This window comes from Sinocyclocheilus rhinocerous, unplaced genomic scaffold (genome assembly GCF_001515625.1).
Source record: "Sinocyclocheilus rhinocerous isolate Xijiao unplaced genomic scaffold, SAMN03320098_v1.1 scaffold1458, whole genome shotgun sequence".
Lineage (NCBI taxonomy): Eukaryota > Metazoa > Chordata > Actinopteri > Cypriniformes > Cyprinidae > Sinocyclocheilus > Sinocyclocheilus rhinocerous.
Window position 1 is genome coordinate 174,439 of NW_015633180.1, and position 22,088 is coordinate 196,526.

Genomic DNA, 22,088 nt, shown 5'->3' on the forward strand with positions numbered 1-22,088 from the left:
ACAAATGATTACTTTTCGTTAAAATCTTTATTAATGCCAAAAATGCTTACATTTATGTGTCTTTTTGTTCGCTCGGGCAGCCATGTTGCCGCTGAAGCCGGTTTACACTGAGATAATTCATACCCCTTTGTTTGAAGTGTAGTCCCGAAAAATCTTCGTTTGAAGGGCTATCTGGCCCTTCCCCTTACCCCTACCCCTCCAACCAAAAGAGAATCGAGACACCCCTACCCCTTCACGTGAACGCGTGAAACGGAGGGGTAGGGGAAGGGCTAAGGGGTAGAATTGGGATTGGGCCTTAGGTAGTTACGAACGGCCGAAGCCCCGGGGTAGGGTAGGGTTAGGGTTTAGTATTAGTTGTAGGGAATCAGCATTGTGATTGACATGACCAATGAAATCTTTAGAATCGGCTGAGGGGCGGGTTTAAATTGAAATGGTTTGGGAAAACAAATCACGCATGCGTGTCATGCGTCTGTCTGTCAATGGAAGGAAGCCACGCCCTGTACAAATACATGATTCATCAAATAGACATCATTCATAAATTCAGCGTATTATTTTGAAAAGCGGCTTTTTGAAATAGCACATTTTATTGTGAAAAAGGAGATATTTAAACGCAACTGTAGTGTGAGAAATAGGATTCTGTGAAATATTTTAAACAATGAAGGCTGTGTTTTCATGGAATTTTACAAAATAAATGGATACATTCAATTATTTATTTATTTAAATTAACTATTTACTGTATACCCGACTGTCTAGGTAGGCATCTCACTAGGTTTTGGAACAGAGCTAATGTATGATTCATCTAGTAGCATGAACTCTTTTTTTTTTTGTGAGGTTTTTCCCTCATTCCTTATACTGTGTTTTCTTAGGAGTCCGAGATCACCTGTCTTCAAGCCAAGCTCTCCAGCTTTGAAAGGGCCACAGAACTACACAGCATCACACTTCGTCATAAACCCAGCACTCCTCCACCTCTGTCTCCTCCTCTCAAAGACTCTATTCTTCACGGCTCCCCGCCCCCCTCTCACAAAAACACTTCAGCACGTTCCAGCATCTCCTTGTGGCAGAACACTACCTCTGACACCTCTCTGGAGCTTTCAGACAGTTTGAAAGCCAGTGAACAGGCTGCAATGCTGCTGCCCCCCTTCCCAGACCAGACCTGGCAGAGTCTGTGCACTCATGAGGCCACCTCCACTACAGACATGTCCTTTAATCCACTCACATACATGCTGGACCAAGAGCAACCAGAGGAACCAGACCTAGACTCTCTGTCAGGTATGCTGAGGTTTGTTAACCAGACTCTGGCCCTCCAAGAGCAACAATCCCTCTGTGACACCAGCACCCACAAAACAGGCAAGTAACGTAAGTCAAGTCAAGTCAAGTCAAGTCACTTTTATTTATATAGCGCTTTTAACAATACTCATATCTAGTGTACACAATCAAGTGGATTTTTAAATGTTTATTAACTTATTATCGCTCATACTTAAAAGCATAGTTCACCCTAAAATGAAAATTTTGTCATAATTTCTTTCTTTTTTAAAAAGATTTTTGTCCATTGAATGAAAGTAAATGAGGTCCAGTGTTGTTTTGAAGCCCAGTTACTTTCATTATATAGACAAAATAGTTGAAACATTCCTTTAAATACACTACCGTTCAAAAGTATGCAGTCAGTGATTTTTTAAAATGCTTTAATTCAGTAAAGATGCATTAAGTTAATCAAAAACGATAGTTGTTAAAACCTCTTTTTCCATCTTCGTAATATTGCACGTCTTCGATCTTCTCTAACTCTAGCTGATGCTGAAATCTTAATTCATGCATTAATCACATCACGTCTGGATTATAGCCATGCTCTATTTCTTGGTCTGCCTAAAAAACTTATTGCAAGGTTACAGAATGTTCAAAACTCAGCAGCAAGAGTTCTCACCTCCACCAGGGGTTCTGCTCACATTACTCCTCTACTGCATGATATTCACTGGCTACATGTGGCATCATGTATTCACTTTAAGATATTACTTCTAGCATTTAAGGCATTAAATGGTCTTGCGCCTCCATATCTGTCTGACTTACTGTACTCCTACTCTCCTGCCCAGTCCCTCAGATCATTATGGAATTCGCTACCCCTTACACTTTGTAATATATCATCTTTGTCTACCTTCAAGACTCAGCTAAAAACGTATCTTTTTAATATGTATTGTGTATGTGGGTGTGCAAATGTTTTGTACTGCACTATGAAAAGTGACCTTGAGCTATGGAAAGGCGCTATATAAATAAAAAATTCTTCTTCTTCTTCTTCTTCTTCTTCTTCTAAAGACATTTATAATGGTACAAATGTTTTCTATTTCAAATAAATGCTGTTATTTTGAACTTTTTATTCATCAAAGATTTCTAAATGTATTACGACTGTTCACAACTGTTTTCAACATTGATAGTAATAAGTAATGTTTCTTGAGCACCAAATTAGTATATTAGAATGATTTCTTAAGGATTATGTGACGCTGAAGAATGGAGTAATGGCCACTATAGTTATATTAAACCGTTATATTAAGTTTATTAAAATAATGAAAAAAAAAACTTTTTAAACTGTAATAATATTTAACAATATTAGAGTTGTCTGTATGTTTTTATAAAATAATTGCAGCTGCGGTGAGCATAAGAGAATCTTGTGTTTCTCTAAAGTCATACATGTTTAAAACAACATGAGGATGAGTCAGTTTTGAATGAACTTTCATTTATTTTGCTCTTTTGATTTGGGCCTGCAAGCCGCCACCTTAGAAACTGCATAGCAACAAACTAAAAACACTCAAAACACTTTAAGTCAAGTCACCTTTATTTATATTGCGCTTTTAACAATACAGATTTTGTCAAAGAAACTGTATAGAATTAATTAGGAAAATATTGTGTCAATAATGCAAAATGATAATAGTAAACACTCAATTTTCAGTTAAAGGCAGTTCATCATTGAATTCAGTGATGTCATCATCCAGCTCAGTTCAGTTTAAATAGTGTTTGTGCAATCAAGTCGACGATATCGCTGGAAATTAAGTGTCCCCAACTAAGCAAGCCAGAGGCGACAGCGGCAAGGAACTGAAACTCCATCGGTGACAGAATGGAGAAAAAAAACCTTGGGAGAAACCAGGCTCAGTCGGGGGGCCAGTTCTCCTCTGACCAGACGAAACCAGCAGTTCAATTCCAGGCTGCAGCAATGTCCTATTGTGCAGAGGACTCAACTGGTTCCTGTGGTTTTGTCCCGGTGGCCGTCTAGGGGACAAGGTCCTCACTGGGGATCTGTCTTTGTGTCTCATCTAGTTGTCCTGATCTCCGCTGACATTCAGGGCTGTAGAAGTCCACTCTAGGTAAACCTAAAAAGTGCTCTATAGGGCAGACTCATGAAATGAAGAGATCTGCTTCGAATCATGGTAGGAACCATTAGAGCAGCTAAGAATCCTTGCAACTGGGGTGGCTTTGAAAGGGAGCTTGGAATGACTGACAGGGAGTTCTTAGTTTTTTATATTGACTATGCATTCCATTAGTTGTTCAAATTGGTATGTTTCGCCGGGCCGCGAAGAAATATAGAGCTGAGTATCATCAGCATTACTATGATACGGTCTAAATCCTGACTGGAAATCCTCACAGATACCATTTTGCTCTAAGGAGGAATATAATTGTGAGGATACTACCTTTTCTAGTATCTTGGACAGAAAAGGGAGATTCGAGATTGGTCTGTAATTAACTAGTTCTACTTTACCAATCACATGGCACTGCCCTGTTGTCCATGACCACATCATAGTGTCATTGTGGTGGATTTTGCATTAACAAACACCAATAATAAATTTTTTTTTTTACAAGTTTTCTGAAAATCTAAATCTTTTGCTTTTCCTGCAGGAACATAATGAGGTGGCAGCTGTACTGTGTCTGTCCTTACAGGAGAACTGCTCAACTATTAGACATCCAAAACCTGCTGATTCATTTATTTTGCCCAGAGCTACTAGATGAATATTTTATGAAGCCTAAATGTTACATTAACCTCACTTCAGTTGTGAATCAGTTTGGTTTAGCTAGAGGTGTTTGAGCTTGTCTGGTAGAATGATCAAGCCTGTCTGTATATATATATATATATATATATATTAGTTTTACATTTTATGATGCTAATTTATGAAATTTCTCTATGTGAATGTGAATGATTGATTCTTTAATAAATCTTTAGATCTTCAGAAATGTCTCTTTGCTGTCATGTTAAACTGTCATGCTAAACCTTTTTATATATATAATTTTATTCTGAATCATCTTTTTTCAGTCTTACACCACAGTACTTTATATAGCATGGTAGTGTGCCATAGATTAAATGAAGTTAGTATCACAACAACACACATCCTTTTAATAATAACTGTGTGTGCATCTTTGCAGGAACATTTGTGTTTACATATGTGTGCACTCATGCGTGTGTTTACACAGGCCCATTGTTTAATGATACAACAACCAGTGTGTGTGGTATTTGCTGGAGGTAGAGATGTATTTGCTGCTCAGACACAGGCTGACAGGTCTATTGTGTCTGTTTTTGTAACCAGCGAACACTCCGAGAGTCCAGGTGTGTAATTTACCATCATTTCAGGAGGAAGTCAAGAACTTTATTGCCATTGTGTGGATACAACTAGATTAAATAAAGATTAAACTTGCAATGCTGAAACAGATCTCCTCAGAGGATGCTCCAAATATTAAGTATATGCAAAAGCATGGTAAAAAGTATAAAAACACTAGACACTCAACACTAGCAAAGCATCACTTCTTCTGTTTTCTCTCAGTATGCTGGAGGCGGCATTTGCATGCATAAACGAGGCTTTGGTTTGCAGTGAAGAGGATGTGGTCAAAGATTGGTGATTTATAGCAGTGCGCTCGTGCTATGTGCACGTACCGAGAGCTCTCTCATCTGGAAACCCCTCATTCATTAGTTAATTTCTTTAACAAATTTACTAAACATAGCTAGTAAGAAGATTAAAACATTGTTTAAAACATGTACAGTATATGCCTGTATGAGGTGGATTTAAAAGACATGAAGGACAGAACGCTGATCGTGTTGCGTGTGTCTTTGAGAGTTCTGTGGTGTTTAGGGCAGAAACCATGCATTGTTTCAGTCCTTTCAAAGCAGGAACATCTGGTTTTCTGGCACACGACTCTTGTCACGGTTTTAGTAATATGTGTACTCTTGTGAAAAAAACTGCATATTATTGTATTGAATGTCTACTTGTATACTTATAATCATATATTTTTTTAAACCGTACCTGCAGATAATTTAATGTTAAAGAAATAAAAGTGTACAATTTCAAGACTTGCTTTAAAGAAATATACTTATTTTGATGTGCTGACTAACATCAGCACATCAAAAATATTACTATAGCTGGCTTTTCTGAACATAAGTGATCTATACCTGTGGCCAGAAGGAAAGGATATGAAATACTGTTGGAGTGGGTGGGCTGGATCATTTAGGATTGTATATGTGCTTTCCGAATCATGGATGAAGTGACACAGTCTGATAAGTTAGGGGTAGGAATACCAATAATTTTACTAGCTAAATTAGTTATTTTTGTTTATTCCTATTAGTAACTGTAAGCATATGATAGAAACAAATGGCACAATATGTAAGAGCTGGCTCAGTAATACTTTGATACAGAAGAAAGAGACAAGGCTGAACAGACAAGTGTTTAAGTTTCCAGATATGTGCAAGTCTCTGTTGACAACACTTGTAGATGCTTAGAGTATGCTGACTGAAGTTTAGATGATTGTCCAATGTAATGCCAAGGTATCTGAAATGCTTCTCTCCGTTAATGATAATTTTGGAAGGATGGATGGGTACATGGGTACTACAAAGCATATGTAAATACCTGATTACAATTTAACTGTAGAGTGTTATTCAATATCATGTTTAAACTAAAGTTAATATATTTAAATGTTCTAAATGGCAACTTCATCTTTACAAATGTGTAATTACAAATATATTTAAATACATGACATGCAAGTGTGAATATAATTGGTATTAAAGTATATTTTAGTTTACCATAAATGCTTGTAAAGCAGTACACTTTAATCATTTTTCTTTTATAGGACCTTATTATTTCTTTCTTCAGTGGGTCAGAAAAGCTCTAAATTTCAGCTAATTGCATTTAATATAAATTTAAGCTGTAATCATTTTCATTTAATTGCAATTACATGCAATTAAGTGTTTATATACAGTGCCTTGCGAAAGTATTCATACCCCTTAATTTTTTTTTTTTTTTTACATTTTATGTTGCTGCCTTATGATAAACTTCTTTAAATTACTTTTTTTCCCACATCAATCTACACTCCATACACCATACTGACAAAGCAAAAACAGAATTGTCACAACTTCGTAAATTTATTAAAAATAAAAAACTGAAATAAGTACATTGCATAAGTATAACTAAATATTTCGCTGAAGCATCTTAACAGCCTCAAGTCTTTTTTTTTTTGTTTGATGCGACAAGCTTTGCTCATCAGCATTTGGCAATTATCTGCCATTCTTCACCTCACCTGTTCACCTCTCAAGCTCTGTCAGGTTGGATGGGGGCAGATGCACATTTTCAGGTTTCTCCAGAAATATTTGATTGGGTTCAATCCCAGGTACATCCAGTTTGCACATAAATATATTATTTCTGTAATAAATAACCTTTTTAAAAGTATGCTTAAGTCTTCTTACTCAAGAGTATGTTATAAGGGGATGTGAGCGTTAAATGAATGGACATATACAGCATATAAGAAAACGGATGTAGAAAAGTTTACTTTCCAAACAAAGCTGTGCTCCACAAGCTTTATCACCTTGCGCACTTCCTCCTAACTTTTCCTTTTTTTTAAACAGACCTTACATTATGTATAACAATTACAATAGAATTGTATGGCCTCAAACCCACAACTCCCACGTGAGCACAGGGTTTTCTTGGTGGAACATTTGTAATAGCTACTAGACCACATCCTGACCATCTGATGGGCTTGCAAGCAGGGCAGACAAATATATACAATATATACAGTGTTTCAGTTCCATAGCAGTGTCTTTCTTGTGTTATCTGTGACAGTGTCTTGGAAATCTCCTCTCTGCAGCCTTTAGCTCATGTTAACTTGACCTTTACAATGGAGAAGTCCCCAATGGCAGTCATGGCAACAGTTTCCATGAGACAATAAAGTTATCTGGTGATTCCCTCTCTTTGTTTGACTATTGACATTGCTACAGCCCCTTCATCTTAATTGCATACTTTTGTCACCCACCTTTTTGGGCAGATATCCACAGCTGTTGCTTTCATAGGCTTGATGAGTCACAGTTATTCCAGCATGATCACACTGCAGAAGAGTTTAATCCCGGAAATCCACTGCCTTCCGGAGAGCTTTTTGACTCGCCATCTGTCCGTTGATTATTTACCTTGACAGTTCAGCTTTAACATAAGCTCTTCATCAGCTCTGCTTGCAGACAGTTTATGATCATGGTTATAATCTGGTAAATATTTCTGAATGATGTTACTAAGCAGTTCAATGCAGAAACAAAGTTCTCATTTTATGTGGTTAACAGTGAAGCTTTCACATTCTGTCTCAACCTCCAATGGTCAGTTTGCTTTTGGTTTTCAGTTACCATTTTTGAACAACATGTTTGTTTGCAAAAGTAGAAATTAGTGTTCAAGTGTTGTAGATGCATGTTTTACTTCAGGAAGTAAGAAATATGAGCTTGTAAATGTCTTTGAGTTGAAATCAATGAGAAAATCGTAAAACATTTAAAATGTATAAAATACAATAATGTCCATCTGTAATATAATTTTCAGCTCTTATCTGAGAGTTTATATTCAATAAATGCAATGCTATTTCAAATTGCCTTTCATGTCTGTGGGTTAATTGCAAGCACATGGGAGATGTTTCAAGTTTCAAGCTCTCAAGCTCTTTCAAAACTCTCCACCATTTCAGTGGTAGGCAACCCACAAAAGCAGCATCTGATTCTTATTTTACATTATATGATTTTTGTCTGCCATTTTGCAAGGTCCTTGCCTAGAAGACATTTTCTTATGCAGTGCATCCTGTATCAGAAGCTCAAAATGTATTCAAGTTTGCCGGGATCTCACAAAACATAAGCTTTTAGAATCACATATTAATCCAAAGATGCAAAGGCTATATCAAAACCTAGTGTGCTGTTTGTTTGTTTATTGATTGATTTAATTAATTTTGTTTTATTTGTATTTATTTGTTTGTTTGTTTATTGTCATCATATACGCATTCATCATGAGTCTAATGCCCAAAAATGTTGTATAGATAGTCGGCTGACATCAGGTTTTGAGACACAACTGTGTTGAAAGATCACCGTGTGTTCATACACGCCCCTGTTTTACAGACACTCCCTCCAGTTAAATCGCGGATTTGGTAAAGAAAGACTACACTTTATCTGACAACACATCACTTTTTCTCGTGCACTGACAGATTTCTGCATCTGCCACAATCTCGTAAGTTGTTTTCAATATTCAGTTTGTACGTCATATCGCTTTAAATTCACTGGCTATAATGAAAACTAAACGAATGGAGTGTTCTTTACTGTCCTCAAGTAACAATATATGATAGCATATAAATGTTAACTCTGCGCTCACATAGTAACGCCCTGTTTGCTAAATATTTGTTATCCAGATGGAAAACGTTCTTTAATGCATGCCACGTTTCCACCTTCATAAGACAAAGTCCAACTTTGCTGTCCGTACTAAAGTAGTACAGTGATTCGTTTATGCTCAGAAAACTGACAGGCTTTGAATACAGTAAAGTACAGCAGTGAAGGAAGGACATAAAAGGACATAAAAAAATCTTTGCAGGATTTGTAGTTATGCAAAATCTGAAATGCATGTCATTGCTACACTTATGCATATGCATCTGTGAAGTTGCATTTGGTCGTTTTTGGTTATAGCAACAATGTTGACTATATACTTTTTACTGTATTTTGATCAAATAAATGCACCCTTGGTTGAGAATAAGAGACTTACACCACTGCATTAATTTGATAACTGAAACAGGTCGAACTAATAATATAATGACATGGTCTAATTAAGTTACTCAGAGAGCCATTTACATCTGCTGCAGGAAATACATTTGCATGGATTGTGGTTTCTGTGCTTCAAAGCCATGTCCTATATGTACAATATTTCAAATGGAAAACAACAACAAATAAAAAAAAACATAAGTGTTTGCTGTAGATAGGCCAATGGCATGGAGGCTTATTATTTTGTATACTAGCATAAAAACGGCTTAACATTAACATGACTGAAGAATGCAGAATGTATCCTTTATTGATTACTATATGAAAAGCATAACACCTTGTTAAATGTTTAGATTAGTTTCTGAGCGATACTAATGTTGACTCTTCAGTTAGTTCAGTTTAGGTAGCATGTAAGCCAAGTTTATAACCTTGACCATGTGTTTCTCTTCCTTATCCTTCCTATGACGACTAAGATCCTCTTTTCAATGGCTCAGTCTTATCTATCCTGTCACACAGGCACAGAGGTGTAATGTATGGTGCATTACATTTGCATCTGAGTTTTTGCATGTGAGTAAATGGTGCAGATAGTCCCCATGCTGTGCCAGACTGTATGTTTTATGGGAGTCAGTGATTCCAGAATCACAGATGTCAGAAGATTCAGACTTCATAGAGTTCTCAAGCAATTACCAAGAGCATTCTCAGAGGAACAGATGCTTCTTATTTCCCATTATTGACGTAATGCCCTGAAAAGACACCTTTTATCTTAATTTTATTTTGAACCTTTTATCTTCTGCATCTCCTTCAGTCACCATGGTGTCCCATAAGGAGTTTGAGACTGCAGGGAAAGCTCCTGGTCTGAAAATGTATTCAAGTTTGCCGACAATGTTTCAGTAAACCTATAATGTTTGTCATTGCTCTTGTACTGTGTGGTCATTGCTTTCCTGTTGCTACATTAGGCAAACTATGTATAACTACTAAATATACTTGTAACACCCTTGTTTACAGAACTTGAGTTTTATTAGATTAGCCAGTGAAAGCCTTAGGGAGGTGTTTTATTTGAAAGTTTGAGTTTTTTATGTATTAGAACTGATTATATATATATGATTTTATAAAGATTCAGACTTCATAGAGTTCTCAAGCAATTACCAAGAGCATTCTCAGAGGAACAGATGCTTCTTATTTCCCATTATTGATGTAATGCCCTGAAAAGACACCTTTTATCTTAATTTTATTTTGAACCTTTTATCTTCTGCATCTCCTTCAGTCACCATGGTGTCCCATAAGGAGTTTGAGACTGCAGGGAAAGCTCCTGGTCTGCAGATATGGCGCATTGAGAACATGGACCTGAAGCCAGTGCCTAAGAATCTCTATGGCAACTTCTATACTGGTGATGCCTACCTCCTGCTGTACACCACCACCGCACCCTCGTACTATATACACATGTGGATGGGTAAGAGACACACCTGGTGGTCTGAATAGAATAGAAGCATTTTAGTTATAGATGTACAATAATATGAATATATCTTTTAACACATGGTAAACCACATATGTTTTTAATGTGCTTTATTTAGATGAGGAAGGATATGGCCTGTCTGTCTTTTTCAGTTTCATGTCATTTCATTTCATTTTTAATGCTGCTTTTCCTATAAGAGAGTGCTAGGATGTTTTGTTTAGCTCTTGAGAAATGTATGTTATGTAATGGGCCATTACAAAGAAATGCTTTTTTTGTATTTTCTATCAGAGTGGCAATTTTATATGAGGCAAAATATTTCCCCATGCATATTTGACCAGAAGTTGGTCACCTGAATTTTCTGCACTGACCAACAGAAAGTTGCTTGGTGGTGTACATCACTACACTATTGATGGTAGACATTAGACCTTTTTTTCGACCAAATTTCTCCAGAAATTTACTGGTACATGTGCACCAATAGATGTGGCAAATGTCTGTCTTTATGAATGGGTCATTTAGTCATTCATTCAACTGATTCATTCAAAAACACTGATTCATTAAGGAACAAAACAAGTCACTGGCTGCGTTCTAAATCACATACTCCGAGTAAGTACTTCTTTTGAACTGTTAAAAAGTATGTTCTATATAGTATGAATTTGTGTACTAATCCATACTACATTCACCATGTTGCCATTGTCATGTGACCTACCTGCAGTTGACACAGCCTCAGTTTTGCATAACTGACATTCACAAATCCTCTGCCGTGGCCTAATGTGTCCATCAGATGCACACTTCAGAATCTTGCTGGAAATAGTAGGCAGTCTGGGGACTTTTTGTCTACTTTTTTATGAATGCTGTGAATTCTCATGAGCTTCCACCATTAGCTCACAGAAATATAAAGAATTCTGAAATTGCACTTTGATCATGTACAGATGGCATACCTTAGAAGGGTAGTCACTTAAAGGGTATTTAGTCATCTCCACAGACTACAGTGTGCCTTCACATGTTTTCGTGGCAATGCATCAAACGTTGGCTCTCAGCCCAATTAGTTTATGTTGTTTCCTGTTTAATTCCAGAGACTGATCAGTGAGATGCTGTTTTTGTTCCACCCAGACAGTGATTTAAACTTACTTGTTTTGCTCTCAGACGTGCTCCAAACCATAATAGTTCTTAGACATTTGAATGGAGCTGTAATGTGAGAAGAAAAGGTTTATTTGAGGACACAGAGTGGAAAATCTCATAATGTGCTCCATGTGACTTCTTTGGGGTTTTTATTTGGTTCTTATTTTGCTAAAGACAGATCCACTGCTAGTGCTGCTTGGCAAGTGAAGTTAGTTTGAGTGTTCCTGTAAGCTGTAGGTTTTTTCTTTCACTAACATAAGCATCTAACCTTAAACATGTTTTCACTGTTTTTTTGTATGTTGCTTTTGTGTGAAAGTTGTATGAGAGTGTCCATGATAAAGTATTGTGAAAATATTTTAAAAGAAGTGAAAGTTAATTTAGATTTTTGAGAAATGTATCAATTTAATGACTCAGTAAAAGTAAAAATATATATATATATAATTTTCCTTAAACATTGAATACATGAATGCTTACACATCGTAGAAGCAGTTTTGTTAATATATTTTTTATATTGCATTATTACATATTATATTACAAACTACTTGAAGTCCCTGTAAAGTCAATTCTTAGAATTGTTTCTAAACGCATTATAAATGTTACAAATTTATCATACTTGTGATTCAGTGGAGCCAGCTGGTCCAAATAAACAGGTTACTGAGCCATCTTTCAAGATCAAGCGTTTAGTGAATCCCGCATTGAACTCCCGCGTTGATTTTTTTTTTTAACTCCCCGAGATTAGAGAAGCAGCCGTCAGTAAAATTCCATGTTTGTAGGCGGGGTCAAGTTGTTCGCTGCCGGCCAATGTAGAATATAGGCAGGAATTATGCAAATGTGTTACCAAATGCAAATGTGAAGTGAGATTCTAATTACTAACGACTCGTTTAGGCTAGAGAGTTGATTCTTTATTTTGGGAGACAATAACTTTATTTATCGTGCACTTTCAACTTTACAACTTTGCTGATCGTTTACATTCACATACAGCTACATTACACACTGCATGAAAGGCAATATTGGAAATGGCATAATAGGGGCACTTTAAGAGACCCCTATTATGCCATTACTTGACTGAATCACAAGTATGATAAATAATAGATGTTTATATTTTCTATCGAGCGTTCAAAATACAGAATACTATGGCAATGGGCGTATCGTTTCCGACACCCATTGTACGCAGTAGACCAATCACAACAGACTGGGCCATCAGACCAATCAAAGCAGCTTTCCCTCGAGTGGGCGTGGTTTCAGCGCAGACAGCGAACACGTCCCCAACGTTTGAGAGCAGAGGATACCACCCATTTTTTAGCGATTTTGATAACTTATTTTATGTACTTAGCGGATTTTTTTATCATTCAAATTTGGCTGAGTGGTTAATAATACATTTTTCTGTGGTGTGACAAACTCAGAACACATACTTAATATTGACTTTACAGGGGCTTTAAGGTTTCTTTTCAAGCATTTTTATTCATCATGGCAATTGATCATATATTCATCAAAAAATATAAAAAAAATTAATACAGACAAAACATGCTTATCATACATTATCAGATGTGTGAATTGCATTTTTTATTTATTTTTTTAAAAGATATTAATAAGATAGCACAAACAAGCAAGCCTTTTCATGAATTTTCCTGTGATTATTTCCCTCCTCTTCAGGGAATGAGTGTTCTCAAGATGAAAGTGGAGCTGCAGCTATCTTCGCCACACAGCTGGATGACTTTCTCGGTGGTGGTCCGGTTCAATTCCGTGAGGTCCAAAACAACGAGTCGCTCACCTTCCTGGGCTACTTCAAGTCTGGCATCAAATATAAGGTAAACTCACCTTTGCTTTAATGAAAATAACCCTTCTTAGAAGTAGAGTTTATCATTATCTTGCAGTGAGAATGCAAAAGTAGTCTTCCTGCTGGTTTTACTTTGTAGAAGCACCAGGGTAGAATCAATTATGGCTCTAAAACATCCATTACTGTTTAGTCATGGCACATTCTTTCCATTATATTCAGCAATTTGCTTAGCTCAGTAAGTTTGCATGGCTCTTTGAGAAGCACTCTGCTGAGTGGTTTGCACTTAGTTCTTTGCTTGTTTTTTACTTTTTATTTTGGCAATTATCCCAGTATCATTTTATGTAATGGAATGAGTCAACTGTCTTTCCTGACTCCTCAGCAAGGTGGGGTTGCGTCTGGCTTCCATCACGTGTTGACCAATGACGTGGATGTGAAGCGTCTGCTGCACATCAAGGGCAGGAGGGCCATCAGAGCCACTGAGGTGGAGATGTCCTGGAGCAGCTTCAACAAAGGAGACTGCTTTATCGTAGACTTGGGGAAGGTATTGATGACTGACCAGACTGGAAATCATTTTGTTTTATTTTTTATACTTTCCTATAACAACTAGAGCTGCCAATAGAACACATTTGAATATTTTAAAATATACTAAAATATTTTACTATAATTTTTTTAATATACACTACAGTTCAGAAGTTGGGAGTCAGTATGATTTAATGTTTTTGAAAGAACTCTTTTGCTCACTGAAAATAGTTATTTTAAATTGTAATAAGATTTCACTACTATTACAATTTAAGATCACTTTTTTTCTATTTCAATATATTTTAAAGTGTAATTTATTTCTGTGATGGCAAGCTGAATTTTCAGTAGCCATTACTTCAGTCTTTAGTGTCACATGATCCTTTAGAAATGATTCTAATATTCTGATTGGCTTCTTAAGACACATTTCTTATTATTATCAATGTTGAAAACAGTTGTGCTGCTTAATTTTTTTGTGAAAATAAGTGTTTTTTTAAAAGATTCTATAATGAAAAGAAAGTTCAAAAGAAGTAGCATTCAATATTTGTAACACTATAAGCATTATAAGAAATGTCAGTTATGTCAAAATATTTAATGTCAATTTTTACCATTTGAATTCAATGTAATGCATCCTTGCTGAATAAAATTATTACTTTCTTTTTTTTCTTCAAAATAAAATCTTACTGACCCCAAACTTTTGAATGGTAGTGTACATTTGATTCATTCTGAAGACACTTTTCCCATTTTCCGTTAGGAAATTTATCAGTGGTGCGGCAGTGACTGCAATCGTTTTGAACGTCTAAAGGCCTCCCAGTTGGCCATTGATATCCGGGACAATGAGAGGAACGGCAGGGCCAAGCTGATCATGGTGGAGGATGGGGCTGAACCAGATGCTCTTACTAAAGTGAGCGAAAGATTTAAGCTTGACTTTTCCTGTAACAATTTCCGCTCAATCACCATCTTGTTCATCTACTCAACAATATGAACAATATGGGTAGATATCCACTTTAAAATCACTTACAATGTATTTCTCTATGTTTGCTGGTTAAGTGCAAAATGTTAAATCAAAGCTGGCACTAAACAAGATATGCCTGTTTTTATAAAATGACATACAGAGGTACATTTTCATGGATGCTGAATAACCACACATTAGGGTCTGGGCACCATCAACCAGGACTGATGTAAAACTTGGCACAATGGCTTGCTTGTTTGTGAACTGGCTCTGGCTTGTGTGTTGTGTTAATGAGAAAGCATCCATCATGCGTTTAATGAGAGAGGATGAGTTTGCGTGCCAAATATTCAGTCTGCTATCAGGTCATTCAGCATAGGGTTCAATATTCAGTCCACTTGGCATTAGATACGTGTTGTTGGAAATAAAGCCCTGCTGTTCCCATATGGGTTTTAATCTTGTATTTCCTTTCGCAGGTTCTTGGGCCCAAATCCAGCATCACCCCAGCAGCTCCAGACAATGAGGAAGTGGAAACCTCCAACAAGAAGAAGGCAGCATTGTACATGGTAATAAAGACTATTATCTCTACTTATATTTTAACTCAGTTCTGAGTATTTACCATCTTAATTATTTATGTAGACTGTTGTACATTTACAGCTGACAGCTGTAAAGCCTAAACTACTGTCTACATCATTCACACAAGGACAAAACCTTGTGTTTCTCATTATCTTTTTTTCTTAAGCTTTCATCACCTTTATTTATCTCTCTTTAATTCATGCCTGATTGCTGTCCGGTGGTTTATCATTGTTATTCTAGATTTCAGATGCCTCTGGCTCCATGAAAACATCTGTTGTGGCCCAGACTAGCCCGTTCAAGCAGGAGATGCTCTCCCTAGATGAGTGCTATATCCTGGACAATGGAGTTGATAAGAATGTATTTGTTTGGAAAGGTGTGTCTCAATGTGCATGAGTTGTTAACTTTAAAACCAACATAAAAAAACCTAATCCTATTTTCTTTCCTAACACACATCGATGCTCTTATTGTGCATAGTTCATTGGTGCACATTATTCCAAAGAACTCGTACAAATCTATTAACTTACTCCACACAAAACAACTTTACTTTTTGGCTGATGTCATCAAGACTATGCATGCTATTAAAGGGATAGACTGCTCAAAAATTAAAATAGTGTCATCATTTACTCACCCTCATGGCGTTCCAAACATTTATGACTTACTTTCTTTTGTGGAACACACACACACACAAAAAAGTTTTGAAGAATGTTGATAACCAAACCAAAGAATGTTTCTGGTCCCATTGACTTCCACAGCATGGACAAAAATACTTTGTAAGTCAATGGGACCCAAAACATTTTGGTTACCAAAATATCTTCTTTTCTGTTCCACAAAATAAATAATGCATACAGGTTTGAAACAACATGAGGTTGAGTAAATGATGACACTATTTTAAACAATGTTATTCAACAGCCAATTGTATCTGTTTAGACATTGAATCTGCCCTATATCAGTTCTTATATCTCTCATATCTTATTATAGAGATGTCAGACTGATACCATCTTTTTCCATAATTCTGACATGCAACACAGATCACTAGGGGCCCTTTGTTTAAATGTGCCACATATTTTTCATAAAAAGGAAAGAGCTTCATTAAACATATGCCTCTTCCCTTTGCCAACAGGACCAAATGCTAACACATCTGAGCGCAAAGCGGCTATGAAAGCAGCAGAGCAGTTCATCAAAGAGAAGAACTACTCTAGTAAAACACAGGTACATACATAATGAAGATTTTAAACACACATAATATTTACAATCAAAGAAATGGACCCATTATTTATCATTTTATTTTTGTTATTGAGTTTTTACCATTTAAATATTCTGGTTTGTAGAAATCTGCATTTAGAAACAATGTAAACGATTACAAAAATATTTATTTATTTAGACGTACTGATTTCATATATAATCTTACATAAAATATGACTGAAGATATGTTTACTACATTCTTCAGGGTTTGTATATATGAAGAACTAATGACCCGTTTACTGATGCTGTACCTTCAATACTTGACGCTGTAGATCCAGGTGCTTCCTGCAGGGGGCGAGACCACCCTGTTCAAGCAGTTCTTCTCTAACTGGAAGGACAAGGACCAAACCACTGGTTGAGTGCTATATCCTGGACAATGGAGTTGATAAGAATGTATTTGTTTGGAAAGGTGTGTCTCAATGTGCATGAGTTGTTAACTTTAAAACCAACATAAAAAAACCTAATCCTATTTTCTTTCCTAACACACATCGATGCTCTTATTGTGCATAGTTCATTGGTGCACATTATTCCAAAGAACTCGTACAAATCTATTAACTTACTCCACACAAAACAACTTTACTTTTTGGCTGATGTCATCAAGACTATGCATGCTATTAAAGGGATAGACTGCTCAAAAATTAAAATAGTGTCATCATTTACTCACCCTCATGGCGTTCCAAACATTTATGACTTACTTTCTTTTGTGGAACACACACACACACAAAAAAGTTTTGAAGAATGTTGATAACCAAACCAAAGAATGTTTCTGGTCCCATTGACTTCCACAGCATGGACAAAAATACTTTGTAAGTCAATGGGACCCAAAACATTTTGGTTACCAAAATATCTTCTTTTCTGTTCCACAAAATAAATAATGCATACAGGTTTGAAACAACATGAGGTTGAGTAAATGATGACACTATTTTAAACAATGTTATTCAACAGCCAATTGTATCTGTTTAGACATTGAATCTGCCCTATATCAGTTCTTATATCTCTCATATCTTATTATAGAGATGTCAGACTGATACCATCTTTTTCCATAATTCTGACATGCAACACAGATCACTAGGGGCCCTTTGTTTAAATGTGCCACATATTTTTCATAAAAAGGAAAGAGCTTCATTAAACATATGCCTCTTCCCTTTGCCAACAGGACCAAATGCTAACACATCTGAGCGCAAAGCGGCTATGAAAGCAGCAGAGCAGTTCATCAAAGAGAAGAACTACTCTAGTAAAACACAGGTACATACATAATGAAGATTTTAAACACACATAATATTTACAATCAAAGAAATGGACCCATTATTTATCATTTTATTTTTGTTATTGAGTTTTTACCATTTAAATATTCTGGTTTGTAGAAATCTGCATTTAGAAACAATGTAAACGATTACAAAAATATTTATTTATTTAGACGTACTGATTTCATATATAATCTTACATAAAATATGACTGAAGATATGTTTACTACATTCTTCAGGGTTTGTATATATGAAGAACTAATGACCCGTTTACTGATGCTGTACCTTCAATACTTGACGCTGTAGATCCAGGTGCTTCCTGCAGGGGGCGAGACCACCCTGTTCAAGCAGTTCTTCTCTAACTGGAAGGACAAGGACCAAACCACTGGTCCTACCAAGGCCTACACCATAGGCAAAATAGCCCATGTGGAGCAGATTCCTTTCGATGCCTCCAGCCTCCATAACAACAAGGCCATGGCAGCCCAGCACAACATGGTTGATGATGGTTCTGGAAAAGTCCAGGTAAATTTAATTTTGGTCATCAAAATTAAACTCTTTCACAGTGACAGGTAGATACACTACCATTCAAAAGTTTGGGGTTGGCAAGTTTTTTTAATGTTACTAAATATTTCTATGTCAAATACGTTTTTTTTTAGCTTTCTGTTTATCAGAGAATCCTGACAAAATGTAACTTGTAATTTTGATCAAGTAGTTTTTTTTTTTTACTGTAGTTTTGATCTTTTAAAAAAAAAACATCTTGAGGACCCCAAACTTTTGATTTTGAGTTGATAAACATGATACAGCTCTACTATAATTAAAAATCTAAACTAATTCCAGCAAATAAAGTGGCCACCCAGCCTAAATATAATATTTTTTTCCTTATGAGAATGGTATTTAAAAAGAATTAGAATGGGATTAGAAATCTTTCCATGTCACTTACATCAGTGAGGGTCCAAATATAATTTTTCAACTGGATTTAAACCATATATTACATTGCAGTTCCTTGCAAATAGCAAATCCAATGCTTTCTTGCATTTGGTGCTTGAAGGATTGAGGATTAAAGTTGTGCCCTGCTTATACGTATAGGAAATGTTCTTTAATCAGTCTGTCATTAACACTCATGTTTGTCTGAGTCAGATCTGGCGTGTGGAGGGAGGGGACCGTGTCCCAGTGGATCCCTCTACTTACGGTCAGTTCTTTGGGGGAGACTGTTACCTGATCCTCTACAGTTATAAACAGGGAAGTAGGGAGCAGCATATCATCTACACCTGGTCAGTCCATATGTGTTTATAGGGCTTTATAGTATATTTTGTGTGTTTCATATGAACAAAGTGTAATTTTATAGCATACATGTGATGTGTGACAGGCAGGGGCTGAAGAGCACTCAGGATGAGCTGGCAGCTTCTGCCTTCCTTACGGTCCAGCTGGATGACTCCATGGGAGGAGCTCCAGTTCAGGTGAGACTTTTTGCATGAACCAACTTGTACAATTCTTTATGATTTCCCAAGAATTATTACGTGTTCTCATGCCACTTGGGTTGGGCAAGCCTATAAAATACAAGAAAGCCAAGAAATTTGCTGTATTTTTGATGGTAACCACCAGGGTGTGATCTTGATCAGAAGAGCCATTAAATTAACCTAGTTTGTCTGTTGTGACTTTTATCAGTTGTAGTCACATGTACCACCATTAAAAAAAATGCTAAAATGATTTTATCCATCTCAATAAATTGCTCAGGTGCGAGTAACACAGGGTCAAGAGCCCCCCCATCTGATGAGTCTGTTCAAGGGCAAACCTATGATCATCCATAGTGGAGGCACTTCACGCAAAGACGGCCAGACCAAGACAGGCAGTATGCGCCTCTTCCACATCCGACAGAGCTCTTCTAGAGCCACACGCGCTGTCGAGGTTAGTCACACTCTAAATACTCTCATACATATAGTGTAATGTTTCTCATTGAGCACATATAACTTCCATTATAGGTTGAACCATCTGCTTCCAACTTAAACACCAATGACGTATTTGTGCTGAAGTCGCCAGATTGTGTGTTTGTTTGGAAAGGCGCAGGTGCCAGTGAGGAAGAAATGGTCGCAGCGAAGTATGTTGTAAGTGTGCTGGGAAGACAATCCACTGATGTGGTAGAGGGTAAAGAACCAGGTGAGAGTCTGCCATGTTTTTTATCATATATTATATGAACTCCTTTCTTACATAACTCTCTCTTCAGCTGGATTCTGGTCGGCTCTGGGCGGGAAGAAGGAGTACCAGACATCTCCAACTCTACAAAAGATGGCCAAACCACCACGTCTGTTCGGCTGCTCCAATAAGACAGGCCGGCTTGTGGTAAGTGAGAGTCACAGAAACACACAGGCAAGCTGGAGGACAGCTGCGTTTTGTAAATATGTTGATGTCATGGATCGAATGTCTTGTTCGTTTTCTCAGGTTGAGGAAGTTCCTGGAGACTTCACTCAGTCAGACTTGGCTACCGATGATGTCATGTTGCTTGACACCTGGGATCAGGTGAGTTGATGCAGGATGTACAGTAGTCCACTTGAATGTAGTTCAGACCAGTGGTTCTCAACCAGGGGGTCTCAGCAAACTTCTAATGGGGCTTCAAGATGACTAATTTGTTTCCCAGATCTAACATGTTCCCTCATTTTTATTTATTTATTAATTATAAATAATATAATAAATGTATAAATTTTTAGATCTGGGAAAGTCATGGAAAATAATAAAATCTTGAAAAGTAATGGAAATATCTAAATAAATATAGACTGTAGCTATGTCCTAATTCAGGGGATGCATTCTTAGAAGGACACAGACTTCGAAGGCCACATCTTTAAAGTCTGTGAAGGTCGAACCGTGCATTGTTAAATGGGGCAGTCTAGCCTACGGAGGACTGCTGTAGCTGATGAGCAGCAGTAACGTTTGTACTGGAGTTTTATTCAACTGTCTGAGAACAAAACGGGGTAATCTGGCATTTTCTCTCAAAAAAATCCTGTCATCACTGGCGCGCAATGAATCTTGGGATAGCCTGGGCCATGAAGGATCCATTTGTTGTATCGTTTGTGTCCTGGGAAACGAAGGGCGCATTTCGAGGCCATCATTTAAGGAGTCTTGAAATGGGACAGCTTTTGTTGTGCCACGGTGATCGGTCTTGAAAAGCAGCCTTCGACGGATGCAGCCTCTGAATTGGGACATAGTTTGTATCAGCTAGTACATGTATAGTTAATGGCCTGTAATGCTGAAGAACTGCTGCTCTTTCTAGATCTTCCTTTGGATTGGTAAAGAAGCCAATGAAGTTGAAAAAAGGGAGTCACCAAAAATAGGTGTGTGACATGTTTACAAAATCATTTTTTTTCAAGATAAAACATTGAATGTTAAGTTTTCTGTCTTTCCTTACCTTGAGTAGAACCATTCACATTATCCTCCATCATAAAACATTTTCCACTCCTGGATGCTGATTGGTCAATACAGAATTCCAGTCATATACCATACTCAATATAGTAACAGAATGTTCAGTTAATTGAGTTCTACAGGAATGAGTCCTAAAACTTGAAAGTTAGCATTTTTGAACTTCCAGTTCAGTCGTCCTGAGGTCATTGAATTTTTGGAACTGGATTTTGGTTAACACAAGCTTAAGATATTTTTCCATTTTATTCTACGGCAGTAATGCTCCACTCATGATTTTTAAAGCTTTTACTTGTCTTGAAAAAGGCGGTTGTTAACAAATGGCTAAAAGGGACAAGAGAGGTTGTCAGGGACCTTAAACTTCATCATGCCCAACAAATAAACTTCTCTACTCAGTAGTCTCCTTATTTTCACACTCATGCAAACTATTCTAACTGAGACTTTCTAAGTTATAGATTTTAAGTTAAGATCAAAAGAGTTGTCAGAAGCTTAATGGTAGTTACATTTAAGACGTAGTTCGTTTATAGCCTAACTTTAGCTTTTTATTTGTGCCGATTGTATTTAGGCTTCAAAATCATAGGCGTAATTTGCGGGTGGGACATGTCCCCACCACTTTTTGCCAGGGTCGATATTGTCCCTACCACTTTTTGAAAGTAATTGAAAAATATATTGCGGAAGGTGCTATGTATTAAAGGGAAAACAAGATCAACAAATCATTCTTCATAATCTAATTAGGGTGATAAAAAAATTAACTCCTTATGCATGCATAACTCGTGCAGTCCAATAACGACGTGATTTGCAGCTGTCGC

General features: G+C 36.8%; 1 protein-coding gene and 1 pseudogene across 3 annotated transcripts in view; both read left to right on the forward strand.

Moving 5' to 3' along the window:
• Positions 1-4,084, forward strand: part of LOC107743366 (coiled-coil domain-containing protein 18-like) — a 40,085-nt pseudogene extending 36,001 nt beyond the window's left edge.
• Positions 4,085-10,267: 6,183 nt separating this feature from the next.
• Positions 10,268-22,088, forward strand: part of LOC107743367 (adseverin-like) — a 14,056-nt gene continuing 2,235 nt past the window's right edge. Inside the window, exons 1-16 of one of the 3 annotated variants that reach the window (XM_016556547.1) lie at positions 10,268-10,448; positions 13,224-13,378; positions 13,727-13,888; positions 14,618-14,767; positions 15,289-15,378; positions 15,629-15,761; positions 16,509-16,597; positions 16,903-16,984; positions 18,263-18,396; positions 19,012-19,145; positions 19,241-19,331; positions 19,609-19,779; positions 19,854-20,028; positions 20,096-20,211; positions 20,311-20,388; positions 21,137-21,197. In XM_016556547.1, the coding sequence (XP_016412033.1) occupies positions 10,268-10,448; positions 13,224-13,378; positions 13,727-13,888; positions 14,618-14,767; positions 15,289-15,378; positions 15,629-15,761; positions 16,509-16,597; positions 16,903-16,984; positions 18,263-18,396; positions 19,012-19,145; positions 19,241-19,331; positions 19,609-19,779; positions 19,854-20,028; positions 20,096-20,211; positions 20,311-20,388; positions 21,137-21,197 (2,002 nt within the window). Of the gene's footprint in view, positions 10,449-13,223; positions 13,379-13,726; positions 13,889-14,617; positions 14,768-15,288; positions 15,379-15,628; positions 15,762-16,508; positions 16,598-16,902; positions 16,985-17,012; positions 17,040-17,786; positions 17,876-18,180; positions 18,397-19,011; positions 19,146-19,240; positions 19,332-19,608; positions 19,780-19,853; positions 20,029-20,095; positions 20,212-20,310; positions 20,389-21,136; positions 21,198-22,088 lie in introns of all 3 variants that reach the window. The other 2 variants (XM_016556548.1, XM_016556549.1) reach the window with 2 other exon arrangements.